The sequence below is a fragment of the Galeopterus variegatus genome, unplaced genomic scaffold (assembly GCF_000696425.1).
Source record: "Galeopterus variegatus unplaced genomic scaffold, G_variegatus-3.0.2 Scaffold2812, whole genome shotgun sequence".
Lineage (NCBI taxonomy): Eukaryota > Metazoa > Chordata > Mammalia > Dermoptera > Cynocephalidae > Galeopterus > Galeopterus variegatus.
The window spans coordinates 169,678-190,170 of record NW_007728923.1 but is presented as its reverse complement, the minus strand read 5'-3'; the positions used below and the strand labels follow the sequence as shown (position 1 = coordinate 190,170).

General features: G+C 54.3%; 1 protein-coding gene across 5 annotated transcripts in view; it reads right to left on the bottom strand.

Moving 5' to 3' along the window:
- The window catches only part of MCF2L (MCF.2 cell line derived transforming sequence-like), a 203,498-nt gene that overhangs the window by 28,484 nt on the left and 154,521 nt on the right, over positions 1 to 20,493 (bottom strand). For 4 of the 5 annotated variants that reach the window (XM_008583045.1, XM_008583043.1, XM_008583047.1 and 1 more), the window contains exons 4-8: positions 16,882 to 16,972; positions 5,597 to 5,716; positions 2,647 to 2,763; positions 2,013 to 2,162; positions 949 to 1,073 (exon numbers count right to left, since the gene is read on the bottom strand). In XM_008583045.1, the coding sequence (XP_008581267.1) occupies positions 949 to 1,073; positions 2,013 to 2,162; positions 2,647 to 2,763; positions 5,597 to 5,716; positions 16,882 to 16,972 (603 nt within the window). Of the gene's footprint in view, positions 1 to 948; positions 1,074 to 2,012; positions 2,163 to 2,646; positions 2,764 to 5,596; positions 5,717 to 16,881; positions 16,973 to 17,340; positions 17,527 to 20,493 lie in introns of those variants that run through there. The other variant, XM_008583046.1, reaches the window with a different exon arrangement.

Genomic DNA, 20,493 nt, shown 5'->3' with positions numbered 1-20,493 from the left:
ACCGGTCTGTATGTGGGATCCGAACCCTCGGCGGGAGCGCCACCGCGCTCTCAAGCGGTGCGCTGTAGCAGTGCGCCACCGGGCCGGCCCAGCGGTCAGCGTTCACTGTCATTGTCTGCAGGTCTGAATTCCTGCCCACCAGGTGTTGTGCTGAACACCCGCCTGTACCGCCCAGCCAGTCCCTGCCTCCCCTGGCAGGTGTGTGCTCGACTGGCTTCATTCCACACATGAGGAAACTGAGTCCTGGGGATGCTGACAAGGTGCCCGACATGGAGCAGAGACGGACCAGCCTCCTGGATTTCCCATCCACATGGCAGCCCCTCAGTGATGTGCTCGAATCCCCCGCACAGGACGCCTGCTTGCCATGGGGGCCTCAGTCCAGGCCTGGCTCTGCCCATTGCCATATCCAGCACCCTGACCTGTTTCCTCATGAAGCGCAGACAATGCCTCTGGCCTGGCCTGGGGCATCACGAGGATGGGATGGAGGAGGCAGGTGGCGTCTGGACATCCCAGAGCACTGAGACGTCAGCCAACACTAGACAACCACACACGTGCTTACACTGTGCTCTGCCATCCAGCAGGAAACCAGGGAAGAAATGCACAGGTTACACCTCTTAAAACATAAGTAAAAGGCATGCCCCAAATCCCAGACCGCCACCCTGCTAGCACGTGGAAGCTGCCCAAGTCTGAGTTCGGCCCAGAGGCCTCCTTCACGCCTGCCGGAGAGCGCGTTTGCTCTAGGAAACCCTCCTCCCAGAATAGCCACTCTCGCAGGGATTTATGAGAAAAGTATTTCAGCAGGAAGGAGTGGAAGTCCGCCCAGAGACTGTGACCGTGACCCGTCCCAATGCCTGAGGTTGCAACTGCGGCCGGCCAGGAGTGGTCGCCTTCTCTGCCCTGTCAATATTTCCTTGGGCAGGTCAAGGGCAGGGGGCAGCAGGGCCTCACCTCTGCACAGTGGTCTGACTGTCCAGCTGGTCCTGGCTCACGCTGTGCTCCGTGCCCTCGGCCAGCGGCGTCCGGATGCTCTGGAGGATGCTGTGTCCCTCTGTCAGTGCCAGCTTCATGTCCTCCTGCACACAGAACACAGCCTGTCACTGCCCTCGCCAGCCCGGATGAGGCACAGGCAGCGAGTGGCTAGACTCTGGAGGACATTCTTCCTGGAGGGGTGAGGACTGAGCGTCGTGGGCATAGAATCAGCGTGGCAATGTCTCCTTGGATGTCTGTGCACCCACATGCTGCACTAAAAACTGGGGGAGTAAGGCAGTGCTGGGGTGACGCTTCCTGATCCCTGCTCACCAGGGGCCGAGCCAGCATGACGGGTCACTCAGGGGCATCGAGAGATGGAAAAAGAGCAACCAGAGACCAGACCCTCTAAAAGCCCCTGCCCCCATGGCCAGTCCTCACAGCGCGGAGCAAAATGCCATGTGCAGGCAATGAGCAGCTCGTCGGCAGAGAGAGGGCATAGTCCTCAGGATGCTCCAGCAGGTGGCAGCCACCAGCCACCAGTGTTTCAAAGTGGCAACATGCAGATCGGCTGGGGCACAGCAGACACAGGGAGCAGGATCTCCGTGGAAGGGATTTATCCCAGAGCGTGATGCAAATATGTGGGTGGGTGAGTGTCTATGCACAGGAATCTCAACCTCATCCCCTGCTGGGTGTGTGAGGCCAGCAGCGGGGAAAGGCTGTCCTCACTGCATACACGAGCAGCCGAGACTCCAGACAAGACCTACGGACAGAAGCCGAGTGCCCCTGGGAGCAGGGTCGCCTGTGGCCCTGTCTCTCTCAGACTCTGTGACGTTGCCAGCCCACGGCCTGCATCTTACAGGATTCGTTCATGCTGCCTTTAAAAAGGAGCATTCGGTTCTCTTTGGAGAAGCTGCCCAGCTAATGAGCCTCGAAAGGCACCTTTGAACCCCGAGTCCATCCTAGCCTTGCCCGGTGCCTACATCGACTCACACAGCACGGGGGACCCCTCCCGACCTCTGCCCCCCCCCACGAGCTGCACGTACCTTCGCCTTGTCCCTCTTCTCCATGTGTGCACAGAGCACTGAGCTTGTCGACTGGACGTCATTGGGCAGTTCCGTTTCGGCCAGCTCTGTCCCGAAGGACTGCAGCATCTGAGCTGTCTGCTTAACCATCAGGGCGAAGCTTTCAATGGCCTTGGGAAGAGGGAAAACACGGTCACAAAGTTTCGCACAGGCCGCACCCAGCTGCTGCTTCGAAAGCAGACTCCACACCGTCACTGCCTGCGGGACCCGCCAGGGCACCTGCAAAGCAGCTCCTCCACCTCGTGGCTCCTTCAGGGACATACCAGGCACACCTTACAGATGCTCCCACCACCCAGTCATTCTGCACTCGAGGGCTCTCTCTTTTTTTGTTGTGTGTGTCGCAAACCACAACATAGGGTTTTGGGTTTTTTTCTTTCTTTTGTCTCCAAGCCCAGAGAGAGCCACTCCCGAACTTATTACTCATGTTATTTCTTTACGATGACTAAGGTCCACTGAGACCATCTCCTCATTCTCGGGTAAGAAAACTTCTGTTCACATGTTTTTGGAAAAGGCAACATCAAAATATAAAAGCAATTCTATTGGATTAACTATGAGTTAGCGAGAACCACAAGCCACTGAGCACTAATCCACTCACCGTGCGGTGGCACAGCCACCTGGTGTGGCAGTAATCCAGGGTCCCACCGAGGTCCTCGGTCAGCTGTGACTTATCGATGTAACCATGCAATTCTGGAACTGAGCTCAGCATTATGACCTGGGGGATATGAAGAGCCACCTGTAAGCAGCGCAACCCAGCGGGTGAGAGAGGCGCTGTCCTCGCCCTCGACGGCGAGGGCTGCCTCGTGGGTACATGTGAGCAGACCCGGGTTTAAATGCTAGCTGGGTGACCTTGGGAAGCCACTGATTCTGTCTGTGCCTCAGCTTCCTCACCCGCAGAATGGGCACAGTACGACTGAGCCCGCCAGGCTTTGGTGAGGAGCCAGTGGGCACTGCTGGGCACAGGTGAAGCCCTCAGCGAGAGCCTGGGGCTGCAGGCGGCCGCATTCCAGAGTGCTCACGTCCCCCTCTGGCAAGGGCAGCTCGCATGCTAGTCGAGCAGAGCTCTGGTGTGAAAGGAGGTAATTTCTGTCCCTGTTCCTGCTGAAAACACCAGGTCTTACAGGTACTAGCAAGAGTCAATACGGCACCACAGAGCCAGGATGGACCGTTCCCGCAAGCTTACACTTTGCACGGGAATCCCGTGGCTGACACGCCCTGCAGACCTTCCATGTGCAACGCGCCTTTAATTCCTGTGCTTCTCTTGCCCTTTTCGAGGTCGTTCCATCCCTGAGTCTTAGGTTAAAATACAGCCTTTGCTTTGTAAGCTGTCAGGCAGATGCTCCAAAATGGGACTCCAGAAGCTTAGCTCAAATGTTATTTGATGAGGCCACTTCGTGTATTATTAAATACTGTATTGGTTTAAACTGGGGCTCCCGGCTGGGGGCAATTTTGCCGCCAGGGGACGTTTGACAGAGACATCTTGGGCTGTTATGGCTGGGGAAGGATGCTCTGGCTCAGGTGGGTGCAGGGCAGGGACACTTCTCAACCCCACGACGTGTAGGGCGCCCATGAAACTGTGAACAGTGCGGAAGGTGAGAACCTCTGAGGAGCATAATTTAAGAAATCTGTTAAATCTTCAGTTTCACCTAGAAAACAGTCGCTAGGAGGGACGACTCCTTCTGTCTCTGCTCTTCTATAACCTGATTGGTGACCAGGATAATCAAAGACTCGCTGACTGGGCAGTCTGAGGATTTAAGTGACCTTCCTCTATGACGTCTGCATCTCAGTTAACAGCCTGTCTGTGCTCCCTGTATATTTAACCTCGACAGCAAAATGCTTTCCTAGCGCACGTTCAGCACACAGCGCCAAAACAGCCACATGCATACATCTTTAACAACCAGACGATCCTTTCTATAATTCAGAAGGATTATCTAAAACAGGCCAGTGAGTTTGAAGACGCCAGCAATGATTTCTGGGGGACCCGTTTCTGACAACTCGCTGACAGGACACAGCAGCAAAGGAGACCACAGCACTGACAACAGATGACCTCAGTCTTACTTCTCGTGACACATCTATGGGAAAGAAATCTGTTATTGATGTGGTTTAGTTGCCAAATATAAGGAAAAGGCTGGATACAGTGATGTCACCTCTACCACAGGGGCCACATGACACACATGCCACTGCCCGAGAGGTCACTGTCCACGGAGAGCTCAGAGCACAGGCCGAGGAGTGCAGGAGCTTACACACAACGTCGAGTTTGCTTAGTGTCGGGACACAGACCCCCGACCGGGCAGGGTTCCTGCTCTCCACGGCTCTATCACTAATCGTCTCTAGGAAGTGGATTGTTTAGAAACTATGGCTTCTTTGATGCTACAAAAACTGGGGGCTGCAAAGAGCTTCCCCAGAGACCTGAAGCCTGTGGTTCTCTGGGTCACCAAGGCAGGACTCACAGAGACCTCACGATGACCTCACACACGCCCCGGGCCATGCAGAGTGTCCTCCCGTTCCCAGTTACTGCTCCGTGCCAGGCATCAGGGGCACAGGGCAACTGTCGTCCAGGTGGGCAGAGTCGATGGGCCTGGCAACCTTATGGGGCCAGTGCTGACAAGGCAGGAGGAAGAGCAGGAAAGGCCCCAGGTACCCCCCTTCTGGTCAGAGGAGGGTCCCTGCTGTCAGGCAGGAGCTGCCTGTGCAGGGCAGGGCAGGCTGCCAGCCGCCTGAGCACCAGGGAGCAGGCAGTAACGTCATGGGCAGCCACCCACTCCGGACTTCTGGATCTCCAGCTGCATCTGGTTAGTGTTGCTGGAGAGCTCGGAGGTGCCTGGCACTGGCCACACGCTCCTGTTCTCTCCGTAACAAAGAAGAAATGAACCCAGGGAGGTCACTTCCCAGCAGCCCTGCCCTGTGCTGTTCACAGGGGCCGGCACCATGGGGCTGGTGAGCAGGCTTCCTGGGAAGCATGGGCTGCTCGAATCGCACAGGTTTCTAGGGTCTTAATGAAGCCTTTGTTTCTTAAAGGATGACAGATCAATGCTAGAAAGTGTCCCTTCTCAGTGGGCAGTGTTAGGAGAGGTGGCCCTGTGCTGGCTGCAGTCATGGAGATGAGGTAGGGATCGCCATGCCAGGCTGTTCTGGGCCCGGGTGCAGCGCATCCCTGCTGGCAGCTCACGGCTCCCCCCATGGGCCTGGTGCTCACACCACATCCCTGGTGCCTCTCTTGTCCCCACCACGCAGGCTGCTGGTGACTCAGCCCTTTAGGGTCCCCGTTCTGCAGCTGGGCCGGGTGTCAGAACATCTGTGCTTAGCACAGTGTGGCCCACCAGCCCTGGGGTGGGGGTGGGGGTGGGGCTGGCAGGAGGGTGGAGGAAGGGACACAGCGCCCTGCACTCCTGACAGCACCAAGAGGAAGCACGACCTCCACCAAGCCATGCAGGGTTTCACGCGTGGCCACAGCGCCGTTAGCTCCTGGCGAATCTCCATTTTCATAGATGGGCCAAGGACGCAATGAAGTGCAGTTCTGCTGACAGAGCGGAAGCGGGTCTACTTACCGGCACCTTCATCTTAAAGTCATCTCTATTGAATCTGAAAGCGATGTCGGAGAGAGTCCTTTGGAAAAATCCCGTTGGGCGGAGGACAAGGACGAGCTGTAGGTTTGCTGGGAACGACGCCTGCAAGAGAGGGGGAAGGGCTGTGGTTTCCTTCAGGACGGCCGCGGCCGCCGAGCTCAGCACCACGCGCCGCAGCAGACTGCTCGGTGCCCGCGGGAGGAGCCCCCACAGGCAGAGGTGCCCCCAGCACCCCGAGTTTACACTCACGGGATCGTGTTATAGACATCAGTCTCTACAGAGGCATCACCATGTTTTAAGAAGAGAAAAGCCACATTCTCTGGTACAACTATGTTATGCTGCTTAAAAGCCAAAAGCTTATTACAGTTGTTATGGGTTGAATTACAGCTCCCAAAATTCATATGTTGAAGTGGTGAGTCCTAGCACCTCAGAATGTGACCTTATTTGGAGAAAGGGTCTTTAGGGAGGTAACTGAGTTAAAACGTAGTCCTTAGGGTGGGCCCTATCCAATGCAACTGGTGTCCTTAGGAAATCTAGACACAGACATGCACACAAGGAGAATGCCACATGGAAACAGAGGCGGTGACCAGAGCGATGCTTCTACCAGCCAGGGAACGCCAAGGACTGTTGGCGAAGCCCTGCAGCCAGGGAGAGGCTGGGACAGACCCTCCCTCCAGCCTCGGATGCAGCCAGCCGTGTCGACACCCCAATCTCAGACTTCCAGCCTCCAGAGCTGTGAGAGAATCAATTTCTGTTGCGTAAGCCGTCCAGTCTGTGTGCTTTGTTACGGCAGCCCCCAAGACTAACACACTTGTCAAACAAACAAAAACCTATAAAGACACATGCATGTATTACCTAAAGCAAAACCAGAAATAAGCCTGTACCCCAGAGTGCACACACAAGCCCTTGCGTACAGTTGTGCGAACGCGTTGGTTCCTGGATCTGCCAGTTACAGAGCTGTGACCTGGGGCAGGCCACTTCTCTTCTCTGTGCTCGGTTTCTCCATCAGCAAGATGGGGGCATCTGTGGTCCCGTCACACTCTCTTGAGGGTGAAACGACCCAAGGCATAGGAGGCGTTTGGCAAAACGTGCTCAAAAACAGTACGGCAGACATACGGTGAAAGGCTGTTCCAGATGCCAAATTATGTCCAGATGCTGAAATCCAGGGAGATCCCATCACTAAAAGAGGACATTCTGAAGCAACTGAGTTTGACCTCCAGATAACTAGGTTAAACGCATCGGAAATATAACGTTCAGAAAAGAATGGCATCGCCTGAAAGCCTGGAATGAATAAAAGGGCAGGCGGCGGGGAAGACCCACTGCGCCACAGCACCTCGGTGAACGGCTGTCTCTGGGTCACCTTCCAGCACCCAGCCTGGTCTAGGAAGGACCACCCGAGACAGCCTGGAGGCTCAAGTCGTGGGATGCACGGGCCGAGGCTGGGCGACTGGCTGCGCTGGACAGGGGGCAGTCTGAGCTCACCCCTGCTGCTGACCACATCACAGCAGGTGCCCTTGAGAATCCTGCATCACACGAGTCCCTAAGTGCTAACACAACCCGAGGATTATAGTGGACTCAGACCTCACTCACGGATATAAAATGCCTTTTCCATAGCCTTTGTGAGAACATTGTAGCAAGATCCTAACAAATCGGTCCTCATTAAAAATCATCGTCAGCCAGGGGCCATGTTTCAGATCACTTGACTTTCTAATAAGATTTAAAACTGAAGATTTGTCCCTTTCCCACTGTGCGCAAACTTAGGACTGAACCATGCTCCGTCCCTTTGCGGGTGACCTCCCCATCTAGGGCGGGAGGACGCAGGCCTCTGTCCCCGTGTGTCGACCTCCCACCCTGAGAGTGCACACTCTTCATTTCTGTGTCCAGCACCTGGCACGCCCTCCCCACAGGGCCCTCGTGGGATGACCCTGACGTCACTGGCTGCGTCGTGCTCTGCGGGAAGGGGACGGACACTTGGCAGAGCTCTGTCCGTGTCTGCTGCTGTGTGGTTGGGGAGGAGGGGACTGACGGCTACCGAGGGGCCCCTTCTGTAGCTTCTGACCTGCACCACTATCCTCTCGACCCACGGCCCTTGGGGAGGTTCTCCTGAGGCCACTGGGTGCCTCTGGCCATGCCCTCCCTCTCTCCCCATCACAGGACACGTGGACTCAAACCCCGGCCTCTCCACATCCTGCAGGTCGCACACATGGAGCCTGGCGAGGCCGTGGCCGTTAAACTAAATGACACATGGGAGTCAGACACAGGAGCTCCCTCCCTCACGCCCGCCCCTGCGGACCCAGGGTGCACGCTCCGGCAGCTCTGCCCATACGGGCAGAAAACGACACTGAAAACCTCCCTGAGGAGCCAGACACTCGAGGAGGAATTCTGGGTCACTGATCACCACTCTGTGAAATTGGCCGCCACTATTTGAGGAAAAGCACCCTCACAGACGTCTTTTCCGGAGGTGACAGTGAGGCCTGCTCTTCTAAATTCAACGCAGTTTTTGTCACCTGGATCCACACCTCATAGGAGACAGGTGCTTTAAGGACAGGCTAAGGGGCCGGTCCCGCCCGGAGATGAGAGGCAGGCAGCCTGCGGGCGGGCCTGTCACCACGAGACACAACCCCATTCTCACCCGTCCTCTGCTTTAGTCTCTCCATTTTTTAAGATATCGAATCTTTACATTAAGTAGAACAATTTTAAGATCCTAGTCAAGTGAGAAGGTTTTAATGAAATGCAAAGGATGTATTTTGAATACAAACAAAAGCAAATTAGATTTTCTCTGGGCAGGAATCAACCATTTATATTAAAAACTAAGAAAAGGTCTAAAAGAAAACTTTTTTCTAAAAAACAGAGGCAAATAGATGGAGGATTTGGAATAAAGCTGTAAAACAATGTCTTTTTGTCACTCTATAATGAAGTAATCATAAAATGGTAATAGGGTTCTATCTGATATGAAAATAGTATTGTTTATTTCCTGGGGCGGGCCCTGATGGACGTAGGACCCGATACGTAATGTGAAGACAGTAAGAACGTGCTGTGAAGATAGAAGGAGGAGTTAACTGGTTTCCAAATTATACTCAGAGACTCACAAATTGAAAAAGCAATACGTGCATTTGCAAATAGCTAAAGCCAATGATGCCTTAGAAACTCTGCAGAGCCCTGAAGCTTTGGGGAGCACTGTTTGAAACCCCCTCCCCAAGAGCAAGTAAGCTTCCTAAGGTCAGCTCAAAGCCACATTATCCAGCCTGACATTATATATTTAACTTCGAACAGAGCAGCTGAGACCTGACCAATTACATTTGTCTGATAGTAGCCAGAAAACAAAAAGTTTATATGAAAACGTACATTTGAAAGTGCATTTATGTCTCCATGCCAACAGATGAACACATCTCAAAGTCTGAACCTGAGAAGCTCTCCTGGGGGGAGGTGAGCTGGGGCCTCTCATCCCGGAGCCCGGGTGCTGCCCCGTGGAGGTCTGGATGCACCTGCTAAGTACAGCCATCTGCAGCGTGCACGCCCAATGCTAATAAATCAACCCTGGACCACAGTGAGGCCATCGGGACTAGTCCACACCCATCCAGCAGCACTTCCACTAGATGGTGTAAATCCATCCTCAGGAATTTTACATTAACTGGACTTGGAAAAACAGAAAAAGCACACGGGATCCTGATTATTTAAACTTGGATGACATTTTGGCTGGGATAACTACGAAAATGGGTAAGTCAGTGGATTAAATAATGTTGGAAACTAGTTATCTCTCCTGCACTCTCCCCACAACTCAAAGCCAACCCCCAGAGCCGCCGCCTCCTTTCCCCAGCAGGCCCTGGCGAGCTTCCGCGTGAGCCCGGAGCTCCGGCGAGGGCTGGGAAGCACTCGGCCCGCTCTTCTGCTCCACCTGCAAACGATGTCACTTAGGGTCAAAGCAGCACCCGGCCCTGCAGAGGTGGAAGCAGAGTGAAGAGCGGTCGGGAGATGGGAGACAGGATGCAAGGACGTGCAATGAGGGACAGCAAGGGACGAAAGGAACGTTCACAGGCGGCTGCAGGTGTGAGCCCCTGATGCCACCACACCGCCAGCTCACCGCGAGAACACAGCCACACGACGACCACCCCAAACCACAATGCAGCAAAAAGGATCAGTGGACACTGAAAGCATGGGGTTGGGGGGGACACTGCTGGGGAACAGGACTGCCACCCATGCCAAGGCATTGCCACAGATGCCTCGCTGGTTACAAACGGGAAAGGCTGCCTTGGCCACATGAGCAGATGTGACCACACCAACACAGGATCCTGCCCATCTGTGTCTGTGTATCTGAGTGTGCATGTGTCTGTGTATGTCTGTGTGTATCTCTGTGTGTGTGTTTGGTGGGTGCATGCACATGTATCTATGTGTTTGTGTCTCTGTGTGTTTGCGTGTGCACGCCTGTGTGTCTCTCTGTGTGTGTATGTGTGAGTTTGGTGAGTGCATGAGCATGTGTCTGTGTCTCTGTGTGTGTATGTGTGTGCACACCCGTGTGTCTGTGTGTGTGTATGTGTGAGTTTGGCAGGTGCATGTGCATGTGTCTATGTGTCTGTGTCTCTGTGTGTTTGGTGGGTGCATGCCTGTGTGTCTCTGTGTGTGTATGTGTGAGTTTGGCAGGTGCATGTGCATGTGTCTACGTGTCTGTGTCTCTGTGTGTTTGGTGGGTGCACGCCTGTGTGTCTCTGTGTGTTTGGTGGGTGCACGCCTGTGTGTCTCTGTGTGTTTGGTGGGTGCACGCCTGTGTGTCTCTGTGTGTGTATGTGTGAGTTTGGCAGGTGCATGTGCATGTGTCTATGTGTCTGTGTGTGTGTTTGCAGTGCATGGCGGCGAGCCTGAAGCAGAGAATATGCAGGTGTTTGCTGTAGGTTTGGAATTTTTCAAAGTGAAGCGTTGGCAGGAGAGAGGCACTGGGCTTCTCTGCTTCCCTGTACTGAGTGGCTCCGGTGTCCTCCCTCCCAGACCCGACTGTAGGTCAGGCGCCTCCGAGTCAGCACAGTGCAAGGTGTCTCACCACATGTGTAATGAGCTCTAAGTTGCAAAAAATAAATCAAGCAAACCATCTCCATGCATAACTTAAATACAGAAGTCTCACTGAGCGAGCGTCCCACTCGCAGGCCTGTCTTTGAGTTCACCCGTCAAGCCAGCCACCTGGCCGCCTCCCGCAGACCTCACGGCAGCCACGGCCACGAGCACCTGGGCTCTTTCCTCTTTGCTGGGATAAAAAGCCCCAGAAGTGCATATGGAACGACTCAGAGTTCTTTATTTTTTTCTCTCTTTTTATAAAACTTGTTTTTGTTTTTAGTTGACAAATAGTAACTGTGTATATTTATGGGGTACGCAGTGACGTTTTGATACATGTGTACATTGGAATGATTAAATCAAGCTAATCAACACACCCATCACCTACGTACCTTTTTGATGGTGAGAACGTTGTTGAAATGTACAATGCAGTACTGTTAACTCCGGTCATCCCAGAGTTCTTTAGACAATAGGCAGGGTGGTCTGGGGCCAAGTCACTAGACTCTTGGATTTCACGGTCCAATAAACAAAGAATGACAAAGGGCTAAGGGGCATCTCAGATCTCCCACCGCTGCTAAATACTGTTAACGCTATTATAGACGTGATTAAGAGGACAGACATTTTAATAAAAAACAAGTCAGAAGGGCATCATTTCTGAGTGAAGGGCAATCATTTAAATTGATACCCTCAATGTTTTGAGAACCTCACGTGAGGCCGCCTCTCCTTCTGGAACACTCCGTGTGGAGCAGCACTGCCCCCACGGGTGCGCTGGGACCACTGTGTAGGGCGAGAGCTCTGGGGACGGTTGTCCAGGTTGTTCGCTCCACCCCAAACATCTACCCCCTCTGCAAGTTCCTTCAGCGTCTCTGCCTGCGACACAGGGTTGTAGCACACGGGACAAACCCGAATGCATTTTGCAACAGCAGCCGGGCCTCAGGAGCCGCTCGGTAATTACCAGTCCACTTCCCTTCCACCAGAGCAGGGCTCGGCGTGCGGCTGTGCTCGCTCGCGTGAGTGCTTGTCCTGTTCTGAGAACGCTCAGCCACCCAGTGCTAAGAGTCGGGCCCCACTAAGTAGCCACGGCCATGCATTACCCACCCGGGACGGGGATGCGCCTGTGGTGAGGGGTGGGACCATGTGACCCCTTCTCCCTTGGTAGCCTGTGCTCTATCTCTGAGTCCCTGCTCTCCAGTCTCTGCCTCGGCATTGTGTTCCCAGGGGAAGCCCATCGCCCCCTCTCTGCCTGGACAAGGCCTACCTCCTGGACAGGGGCTGCTCATCTCCAGCATCACCTCTGCCAGGAAGTCCTCCAGGTGTTATCCCTGCTCCCACCCCCAGGCTCCCACCACACCTGTCGTCAGCTCATTGCCAGGGCACCAGTAACTGGTGCAGGTGGGAGCTTGACCACAGTGCTCAAAACAATCATACTTTGCCAAATGTGAAATATTTTCTGGATGACCTAAAAGTCCTGGGTCCCTCAGACAACTCATTTTGTGCCTTTTCTGCACACACAGACTGCATCGGCTCTACAGGAAAAAAGAGTCCAGCCCCATGCAGACTAAAAATGACATTAAATTCAATTCTCTTGAGCTCCATACACTAGGATATGGATTAAGATTGAACTTGGCTAGCTCCAAACATAAATACGTACACTCTGTTACAAAATCCAAAAATGCTAACACACGCACACGCACGCACACACACGCACGCACACACACGCACACGCGCACACTCACATGCACACGCACACACACTCACACACATGCACACACAAACACACAGATGCACTCACACACACACGCGTGCACACACACAGATGCACTCACACACACACTCACGCGCACACACACACTCACACACATGTGCACTCACAGACACACTCACACGCACACACTCACGCACATGCACTCACACGCACACACACACACACATACACAGGGCATAACAGAAGAGGGTTAGATTTTGAAATAGAATCCTAGAAAAGAACACTTAAGTATTTTATAAAAGAATCCTTCCGAGGCCTGCCCAGGCCTTTTGCCAGCTGTCTGACAAAGAGAGAAGAGACATCTGAGTTCTCAGCTGCGGGTCCTGTTGTTTGTTTCCACCTTTGCTCACTAGAGACCCCGAACCCGTAACAGGTAAACAGAGGCCTCACATGGCCGCAATCGACAGAGGCTTTGTTCTTGGCGGAAGCACAGGGAGTCTGGTTTTAAGAACACTGGATTTTGGCTCTGCCAATGTCTTATTTTTCTATGCCAAGCCAAGCTGAAGGCATCCAAAAAAGAACAAAGAACACCCCAAATTAGGTAAAGCTCAGCTCATGAGATAGCACATATGGTGGCTAAAAATAGCCCCATAATTACAGCACATTATGTAAGTGCCGAATCCCACTCGGGTGGCCAGACGCGCTGGGAGGTAAAGAGACGCCTCTGCCACCAGCCTGCTTGTGTAGTGTCCTGCAGCACTGGGGTCAGGCGCTGCAGCAGCATCGTCCTCGCTGGGGTGCCAGCATGTTGGGAAATCCTCTCATGGGCTCTGGCTGGCCTTGGCTGACACTAAGTGATGGTTTTCCTGAAGCCACTTTGCAGAAAGACATAGGCCAGCTGAGGCTCGCAGTCAAGGTTTGCAGCCCAGGGTGGGGCCTTGATGCTGGCTTCTGCTCTGGCCCAGCTCCCCCCATCAGAGTCAACAGTGCCTTCTCTGAAAAAAACAAACCAAGACCTCCGGTGCAGTCATTCCTGGTCTGCACTCCTGGAAAGCCACACAGAGAGTCTGGGATGCCTGCCCATCTCCTGCCACCTGCCACCGTAGACTACGGTGGTGAGACCCTCACCCTTCCTGGACTGACGGTCCCAAGGCTCAACTGTGACCACGCCTGTCCTCTGCCTTGGCCAGATCCTCCAAGTTCCCAGGATGAAGGCGACTGAGCTCCTCCCGACAAGGCCTCCCTCCTGCTGAGTCTCTCCTCCTGGGCCTTTTCCTCTGCCTCTCCCTGTGGGGTCTAAACTGAACTTCATCAGGAGAGGGTCCCAAGCTTGAAGTCTCCACCTGGACCACCCAGCCTCCTCCACTGCGGTGTGGTGCTGGTTGATCACACTGCCTTCTGCATTAAGTTCACAAACATTCACAGCCCCGGACCCAGGCAGTGGGGTCCCTCTCCAGGGATCATGGCCCAGACGGTGGGGTGGACGTGGGCACAGGAGTGGCCCAGCCTGGCTCAGGCCGACATCCCGCGCTGCCTCTGTGTGCGCCCTCCTGCCACGACGTCCCTTATTGCCATGGTCTCCCAGCCACCTGAACCCCCACTTGGCTGTACACTGCTATTTCTTCCTCTGCGTGCACACCCTGTAAAGCCCAGCGCACAGCAAGGTCGCAGCATGTGAATGGAACCTGTGCGTTCGTACGGTCAGTTAGTTCTTACAACAGGAAAGCACTGGAGTTCAAAGAGAATTCTGCTGAAAAGTGCCTACTTCTGCTATTTCCAAACCACTATTGGTGAACTCTGAGAATTACAGGGAAAAAGCCCTGTAAGAATCAATGCAAAAATAAAAACTCAAACACTAACTTTCCAGTTATGATTCTCACAAAACACAGCTGTACAGATGAGCCAGCTTGCTTCAGAACTTTGATCATAGACTCGGCGGTGGATAAACTCCATCAGTACTTGACCCCTCCAGCTCCACACGTGCCTCGTGGCAGGGGCACTGCAGATGGTACCGCCGTCTGGTAGGGGGATCTTGCAAGATGACTTCAGTTTTTCAGAAATAATTTCTGTATTTCTTAAAAAGCAAGCTTGTATTTGGGGAACCTCTTGTCATCTAGCCCTGGAGCAAATGATTAATCTGAGAGATGTTGGTGATGCGTGTGTGGAGGTATCTGGGCACATGGGGGATGCGTGGTGAAGGTGTCACGGCACACGCGGTGATGCACATATGGAGGTATCTGGGCACACGGGGGATGCGTGGTGGAGGTGTCACGGCACACGCCGTGATGCACATATGGAGGTATCTGGGCACACGGGGGATGCATGGTGGAGGTGTCACAGCACACACAGTGATGCATGGTGGAGGTATCTGGGCACATGGAGGATGCGTGGTGGAGGTGTCACGGCACACACGGTGATGCATGGTGGAGGTATCTGGGCACACGGGGGATGCGTGGTGGAGGTGTCACGGCACACACGGTGATGCATGGTGGAGGTATCTGGGCACACGGGGGATGCGTGGTGGAGGTGTCACGGCACACACGGTGATGCATGGTGGAGGTATCTGGGCACACGGGGGATGCATGGTGGAGGTGTCACGGCACACACGGTGATGCATAGTGGAGGTATCTGGGCACACGGGGGATGCGTGGTGGAGGTGTCACGGCATCAGGCCTGGGCTGGGCACTGGCCGCGTGCAGGTGGACAGGCGTCCCTCCACAAAGGAAGAAGCAAAGAAGGCGCCTCCGGGAGCTGAGCACAGGCTCTGAGGGCAGGAAGGTTTCCTGAGCAGGTGCTGTGTGAGTGGCACATGAAGCGTGAGTGGAAGCTGGAAGCTGCCTGAGGCTGCCAGGTGAGGGGTCCCAGGTCGCGGCATGTGTGCAAAGGTGCAGAGACCGTCGGGCAAGGACGGGAGGCCACCAGTGCTTGGATCAGGGGAGTGAGAGTGCCCAGGTGGGTCCTGACCCCGTGAATGTCACGGCAGGGGCTGACTCCTACCGCCTGTGCCGTGCTCAGCAGTGTCTTGGAGGTTTATCTGCGCCTGTGGCAGATGAACACAGAAGAGCTGAGCTGGACTGATCTGCAAGATGCCGCTACTGCAGCAGTGCTCGTTTTCTCTAAATAGTGACAGACTCGGCGGGAGCTTCACGGCATCCAACCCAGGACTAACTCAAGAAATATGTCTTGAATCCCCTGTGCATCTGACCCGGTGGGTTCTTACAATCTCATGTGTAGAACGGCCTGCCACGCCATCACGTGCACGCTCATTTAAAAGTTAAACAGTGAAGTGGACGCATTGGCTATTAACTTCCCAAAACACTTTCTATATTGCTGGGAGCGCTGATTACATAACATGTCTGCTTCTTCTGAAACATCCTGCAGTGCTGTGATGCACTTCAGATGGAAGATGGCACAGGCCAGGTCAGGACAGGGAACAGGAGGGGACTGGCTGAGGAGAGGCCCTGGGAGGTGCAGGTCGCAAGGGTCAGAGCCGACCCCGATCCTTTAATTCTTCTTAAAGAAGAAATAACGAGGCCATCTGTGGGGAAGGGAATTAACTCTCTCACTACACCCTGAACCTCAGCACAGCCGGTGCCTCTGAGAGGCCGGGGAGCCCAGGGCCGGCTTTGCGCGCAAGACGTGAAGCACTAGGTCAGGAGGGTTTCACTCCATCCGGGTCAGAGTTCTAAGGAACCTCGGAGCAGCTGAACTTCCAGGGTTGAGGACCAACGGTCCGGTCACTCCAGGTCACCTGGTGGCAGACAGTCAAACTTTCTGGTCTCTCGGCCGCTGCGAAGCTCCGGCCACAGGCAGGGGAGCAGGTGTGGGAAAGGGGTGCTGCAGGGTAGAGGTGGAAGCCACCGAGGAAACGAGGCGCGGGGGCTTTGCTGCCCTACCCCCTTCCCTCCTGAAGGACCACTGCGGCTGGAAACAGCGCAATCCCCGCCACTCTTGTCCCACGGGGGGCAGCCGGTAGACCCTGCAACCAGCCCTGCGGATGCGAGGACGGATTCCGGGGAAACGAGGGTTGCTAAGGGCGGGATGCGTTGCCAAGGAAGCCTATGGCATCTAATTGAATCTTAAAGCTAAAGAAGATATAGCTGTGTGTGGAAAGGAGAAAGGCACTTAGAAAAGGCCGTGCAGTGTCGTTTGAAACTGGTGCTGAAGGAGTGTCTGTAACACAGCACCTGCCTGCTCAGAGCTGGGCGCCTTCCGGAGCGAACGCACGTTAAAGTCCCGGGCATCCGACACACTCAGTGTTCAGAAACAAACAGGCCGTCCGGCTGGGGAAACGGTTCCCAAGGTTAACAGACTCCCTAAGCATTAATCCATCTGAGGAAACGCAGCTCCAGTGACCGGGGGCCCCAGCAGGAGCGGGCTTGTGTCTGTGCCTGTGCGCCCCGGGCGAGGGCAGGGGCTGGCCGCCACCGTGGCGCTGAGCCCTGCCACTCAGCACGGAGCAGCCGTGGGCGGCACTGTGAGGAGGGTCATGCTGTCACCAGCCCCGGGGAACGGCACTTACTGCTATTCGCAGGACAGACGCCTTCACGGAGGTCCATTTGTCCTGCCTTCGGTCTATGACCAGGATGAATCCGATGCCAGCATCCTGTAAGCTGAAAGAGGGAGAGACGCCGCAATTAGTGTGCACAGGAGGACGTCAGGCTTCCCTCGTTGCCTCTGAGAAAACCTTACGGTAAAGCGATTCTCCGTCATCCCCTCCCCGCACCACAGGGTGACACGCGTGCCCAGGGAAGGTCTCGGGCCACGGGGCCTGTGCAGTCCCATCCAGAACTCGCTCTTGTCGAAGGACAGGTATTTTTGGTGTGATGCTTATTTCTCAGCCTGACACCAACCACCTCAGTGCAAAGACTCAGGCAGAACCTGGAGCTCGGTCAGTTTACATTCTGTGTAAGAGCCGAGTCATTTCCTTTCCCGGGTGATCAGCTAACTAAACCCTCCAAAGCAAGTTTATGACCCATACATCACGTTAGTCCTAGCATCTGAGGTCCCCGTGTTCATCGGTGTGAAAAAATCGCTCCTGATGGCACTGCTACAACTTTGGGAGAAAATCCCCACGGCTTCCGGAGGCTCACGAGCATCTGCTGGGAGTGGGGGATGACAGGCCGCTCCCTGCAACGGCGACATCTGTGATAAAGATAGCGCCTGAGCTGCTGTGCACTGGCGACCTCCGTCCTCGGCTTAGCCTAGCGGCAGGAGCCTGAGTCACAGAGCAGAGACAGAGAGGTCTGCTTCCGTCGGATGATTTCACATCCAAGCCAATTGTGTAGCGCCAGCAGCTGCCGCGGCCAGCCAATCCACGGAGGAAACAAGCCAGGCACGCAAGCCCAAAGGCACACACTCGAATCGCTCTCTTCCAAGTCTCTGAACACATCTAAGTGAGCCATTTCTGGGTTTACATGAACACCAGAATTATGTAAAACATCATAAATTATGCAGCCTGTGAGAGTGCTCTGCAGGCTGTAAATGTTACGTAATGAAGCCAGAGCTGTGCTACCTAAGATCCTTTGACCCCAGGCTTCACCATGGCGACTGTGACATACAAACACACGTCTGTGCACGTAGAGTGCTCTGCAGGCTGTAAATGTTACGTAATGAAGCCAGAGCTGTGCTACCTAAGTAAGATCCTCTGACCCCAGACTTCACGATGGCGATGGTGACATACAAACACACGTGTGTGCACGCAGAGTGCTCTGCAGGATATAAACATCACATGACGAAGCCAGAGCTGTGCTACCTAAGATCCTCTGACCCCAGGCTTCACGATGGCGACTGTGACATACAAACACATGTGTGTGCACGCAGAGTGCTCTGCAGGATATAAACATCACATGACGAAGCCAGAGCCGTGCCACCTAAGATCCTCTGACCCCAGACTTCACGATGGCGACGGTGACATACAAACACACGTGTGTGCACGCAGAGTGCTCTGCAGGATATAAACATCACATGACAAAGCCAGAGCCGTGCCACCTAAGATCCTCTGACCCCAGACTTCACGATGGCGACAGTGACATACAAGCACACGTCTGTGCTACATGACGAAGCCAGAGCCGTGCCACCTAAGATCCTCTGACCCCAGACTTCACGATGGCGACAGTGACATACAAGCACACGTCTGTGCTTGTGTGCTGTGTACTCTGCTCACGTCCACATTTGACAATGGAGGACTCCGCATGTCTATAGTGATCTCCTTCAGTAACAGCAGAGCACTTCCTGGTAAATGCACAAACACCAGCTTTCACTCAAAACAGCCCCTCTGCTGTTGACGTTAGAGCACGTGGCTGCCCACACAGCGAGAATCTAATGATCCCATTTCATAGCTGTATGGATGGGTTCCGCAAACAGAACTTGTTTTCTGATCTGGCTTAGTCCTTATGGAGTTAGATTTTTTAAAGTTATGTTTTTATATTTCCTTATTTACTTCTTCCCTTTGACAATTTTTAAGAGCTGTGAGCATGCTATTTCCTGATCAGAGAAGCGAACCCTGTTCAATGTCCCAGAAGCAGCCCCTGGTCCTCCCTCAGGGCGCTGATCACGTTATAGTTTTCCTGCAAATCACTGCTCGATGTCTGTCCTGTCACTGGAGTCTAAGTGGCAGGAACCCCAGGCTCTGTGGCTGTATTGCTCCGCAGTGTACAGCCAAGAGTCAGTGCTCAGCCCAGACTGCCCACCCGCTCACCCGGCCAGCTGCTACAGTTCGATTGTGTCCCCAAATTTCACGTGTTGGGAACTTAATTCTGAAATTCATATGTTGATGGAACTTGGAGGTTGGGCCTCGGGGAGGCCATCGGAATGAGATAAAGCTATGGGGCTGGGGGCTTCGTAAGAAGAGGAAGAGACCTGAAGTGATCCACACGCTCCTATCACATCGTGACGCAGCAGGGACGCTCCCCAGGTGTCTGTGCTGTGCCCTTGGACTTCCCAGCCTCCAGAACCAGGAGCCAAATAAATGTCTTTTCTTTATAAAGTACCCAGTCTCACAGACTAGGCTTCCAGCTGACTCTTGCCTGGTCAGTTCAGAAGTTGAGACAGAACGAGCCCGGGTGCCACCCTGCCCTGGACTGCTGCAGGAGGAGCCCAGAGCTTCCTGGTGCGGCACGCACACTGTCCCCTTCTAAGTGGCCCCAGGCAGGTTTTTGCTAACATTGCTACAGCACGAGCCACTAGTGTTGGGCAAATCCAGTTCTGCTGTTCCAGCCCAATTCACAGGATCCAGGGCTTGGCCCAAGGACGGGCAGGGAAGAAGCAGCATCTCGGGTGGCTGCACCGAGTCCTGTCCACTGACAAGTGCCCCGTAGAGGTGGGGACCACCCCGCCACACACTCAGAGAGGTACAAAGTCACAGGCTATTTCCCTGACAATGCCAACTACACATGGCCTCTCCACAAAGTTTGCTGCCATCTCAGGAGCGCTGGGGCCCCGAGAGATGGCTCGACTGCAGGACTCCTGCCTCCCCACTTTCCTCCTGCCCTCAGGGGCGTGCTCGGGGCTTCTGTGAGATTCTACACCACGAGCCAATCCCTGAGCTGAGCCTGAATCACTGTGTATCTGACTCTCTCTGAAGCGAAAGAGAAGAGGGGGTCCAGGAAGGTTTGTTTTTATTGAGCACATAATCCTCAGACCAACGATCCCAGGAACATGTTTTCAAGTCCAAGGCTGGGGGTCTGAGAAGTGCCCCCAAACTGCCAACGTGCAGTGCTTGCCGGGGTTTGGGCACGTCATGTCGGGGGACACACTGCTTCTCTGTGACATCAGCGGCCTGGGGGGGTTCTTGCAGGCATCACCCTGGACAGGTGACTCAGATGCAAGCCCTCCCTGTCCCTTTTCTGTGAAACCCCTCAGGGCTGCATGAGAGTTCAGTGAGCAGGTTTATGCAAACGTTGACTTCTGCTGTTCTGCAGAGTGACAAGGCCTGACTCAGTTTCCCCCCTTTTCCCTGAAATAGAGCTTTTTTTTTTTTTTTCCCTTTTTGTCTTTTTTACTGACCGGCAACGGGATCGCAACCCTCGGTGTTGCGCCCGCACCGCGCTCAGCCACCGCGCTCAGCCAGTGAGTGGGAACCGGTCTCCACATGGGATCCGAACCCTCGGCGGGAGCACCTCCGCACTCCCAA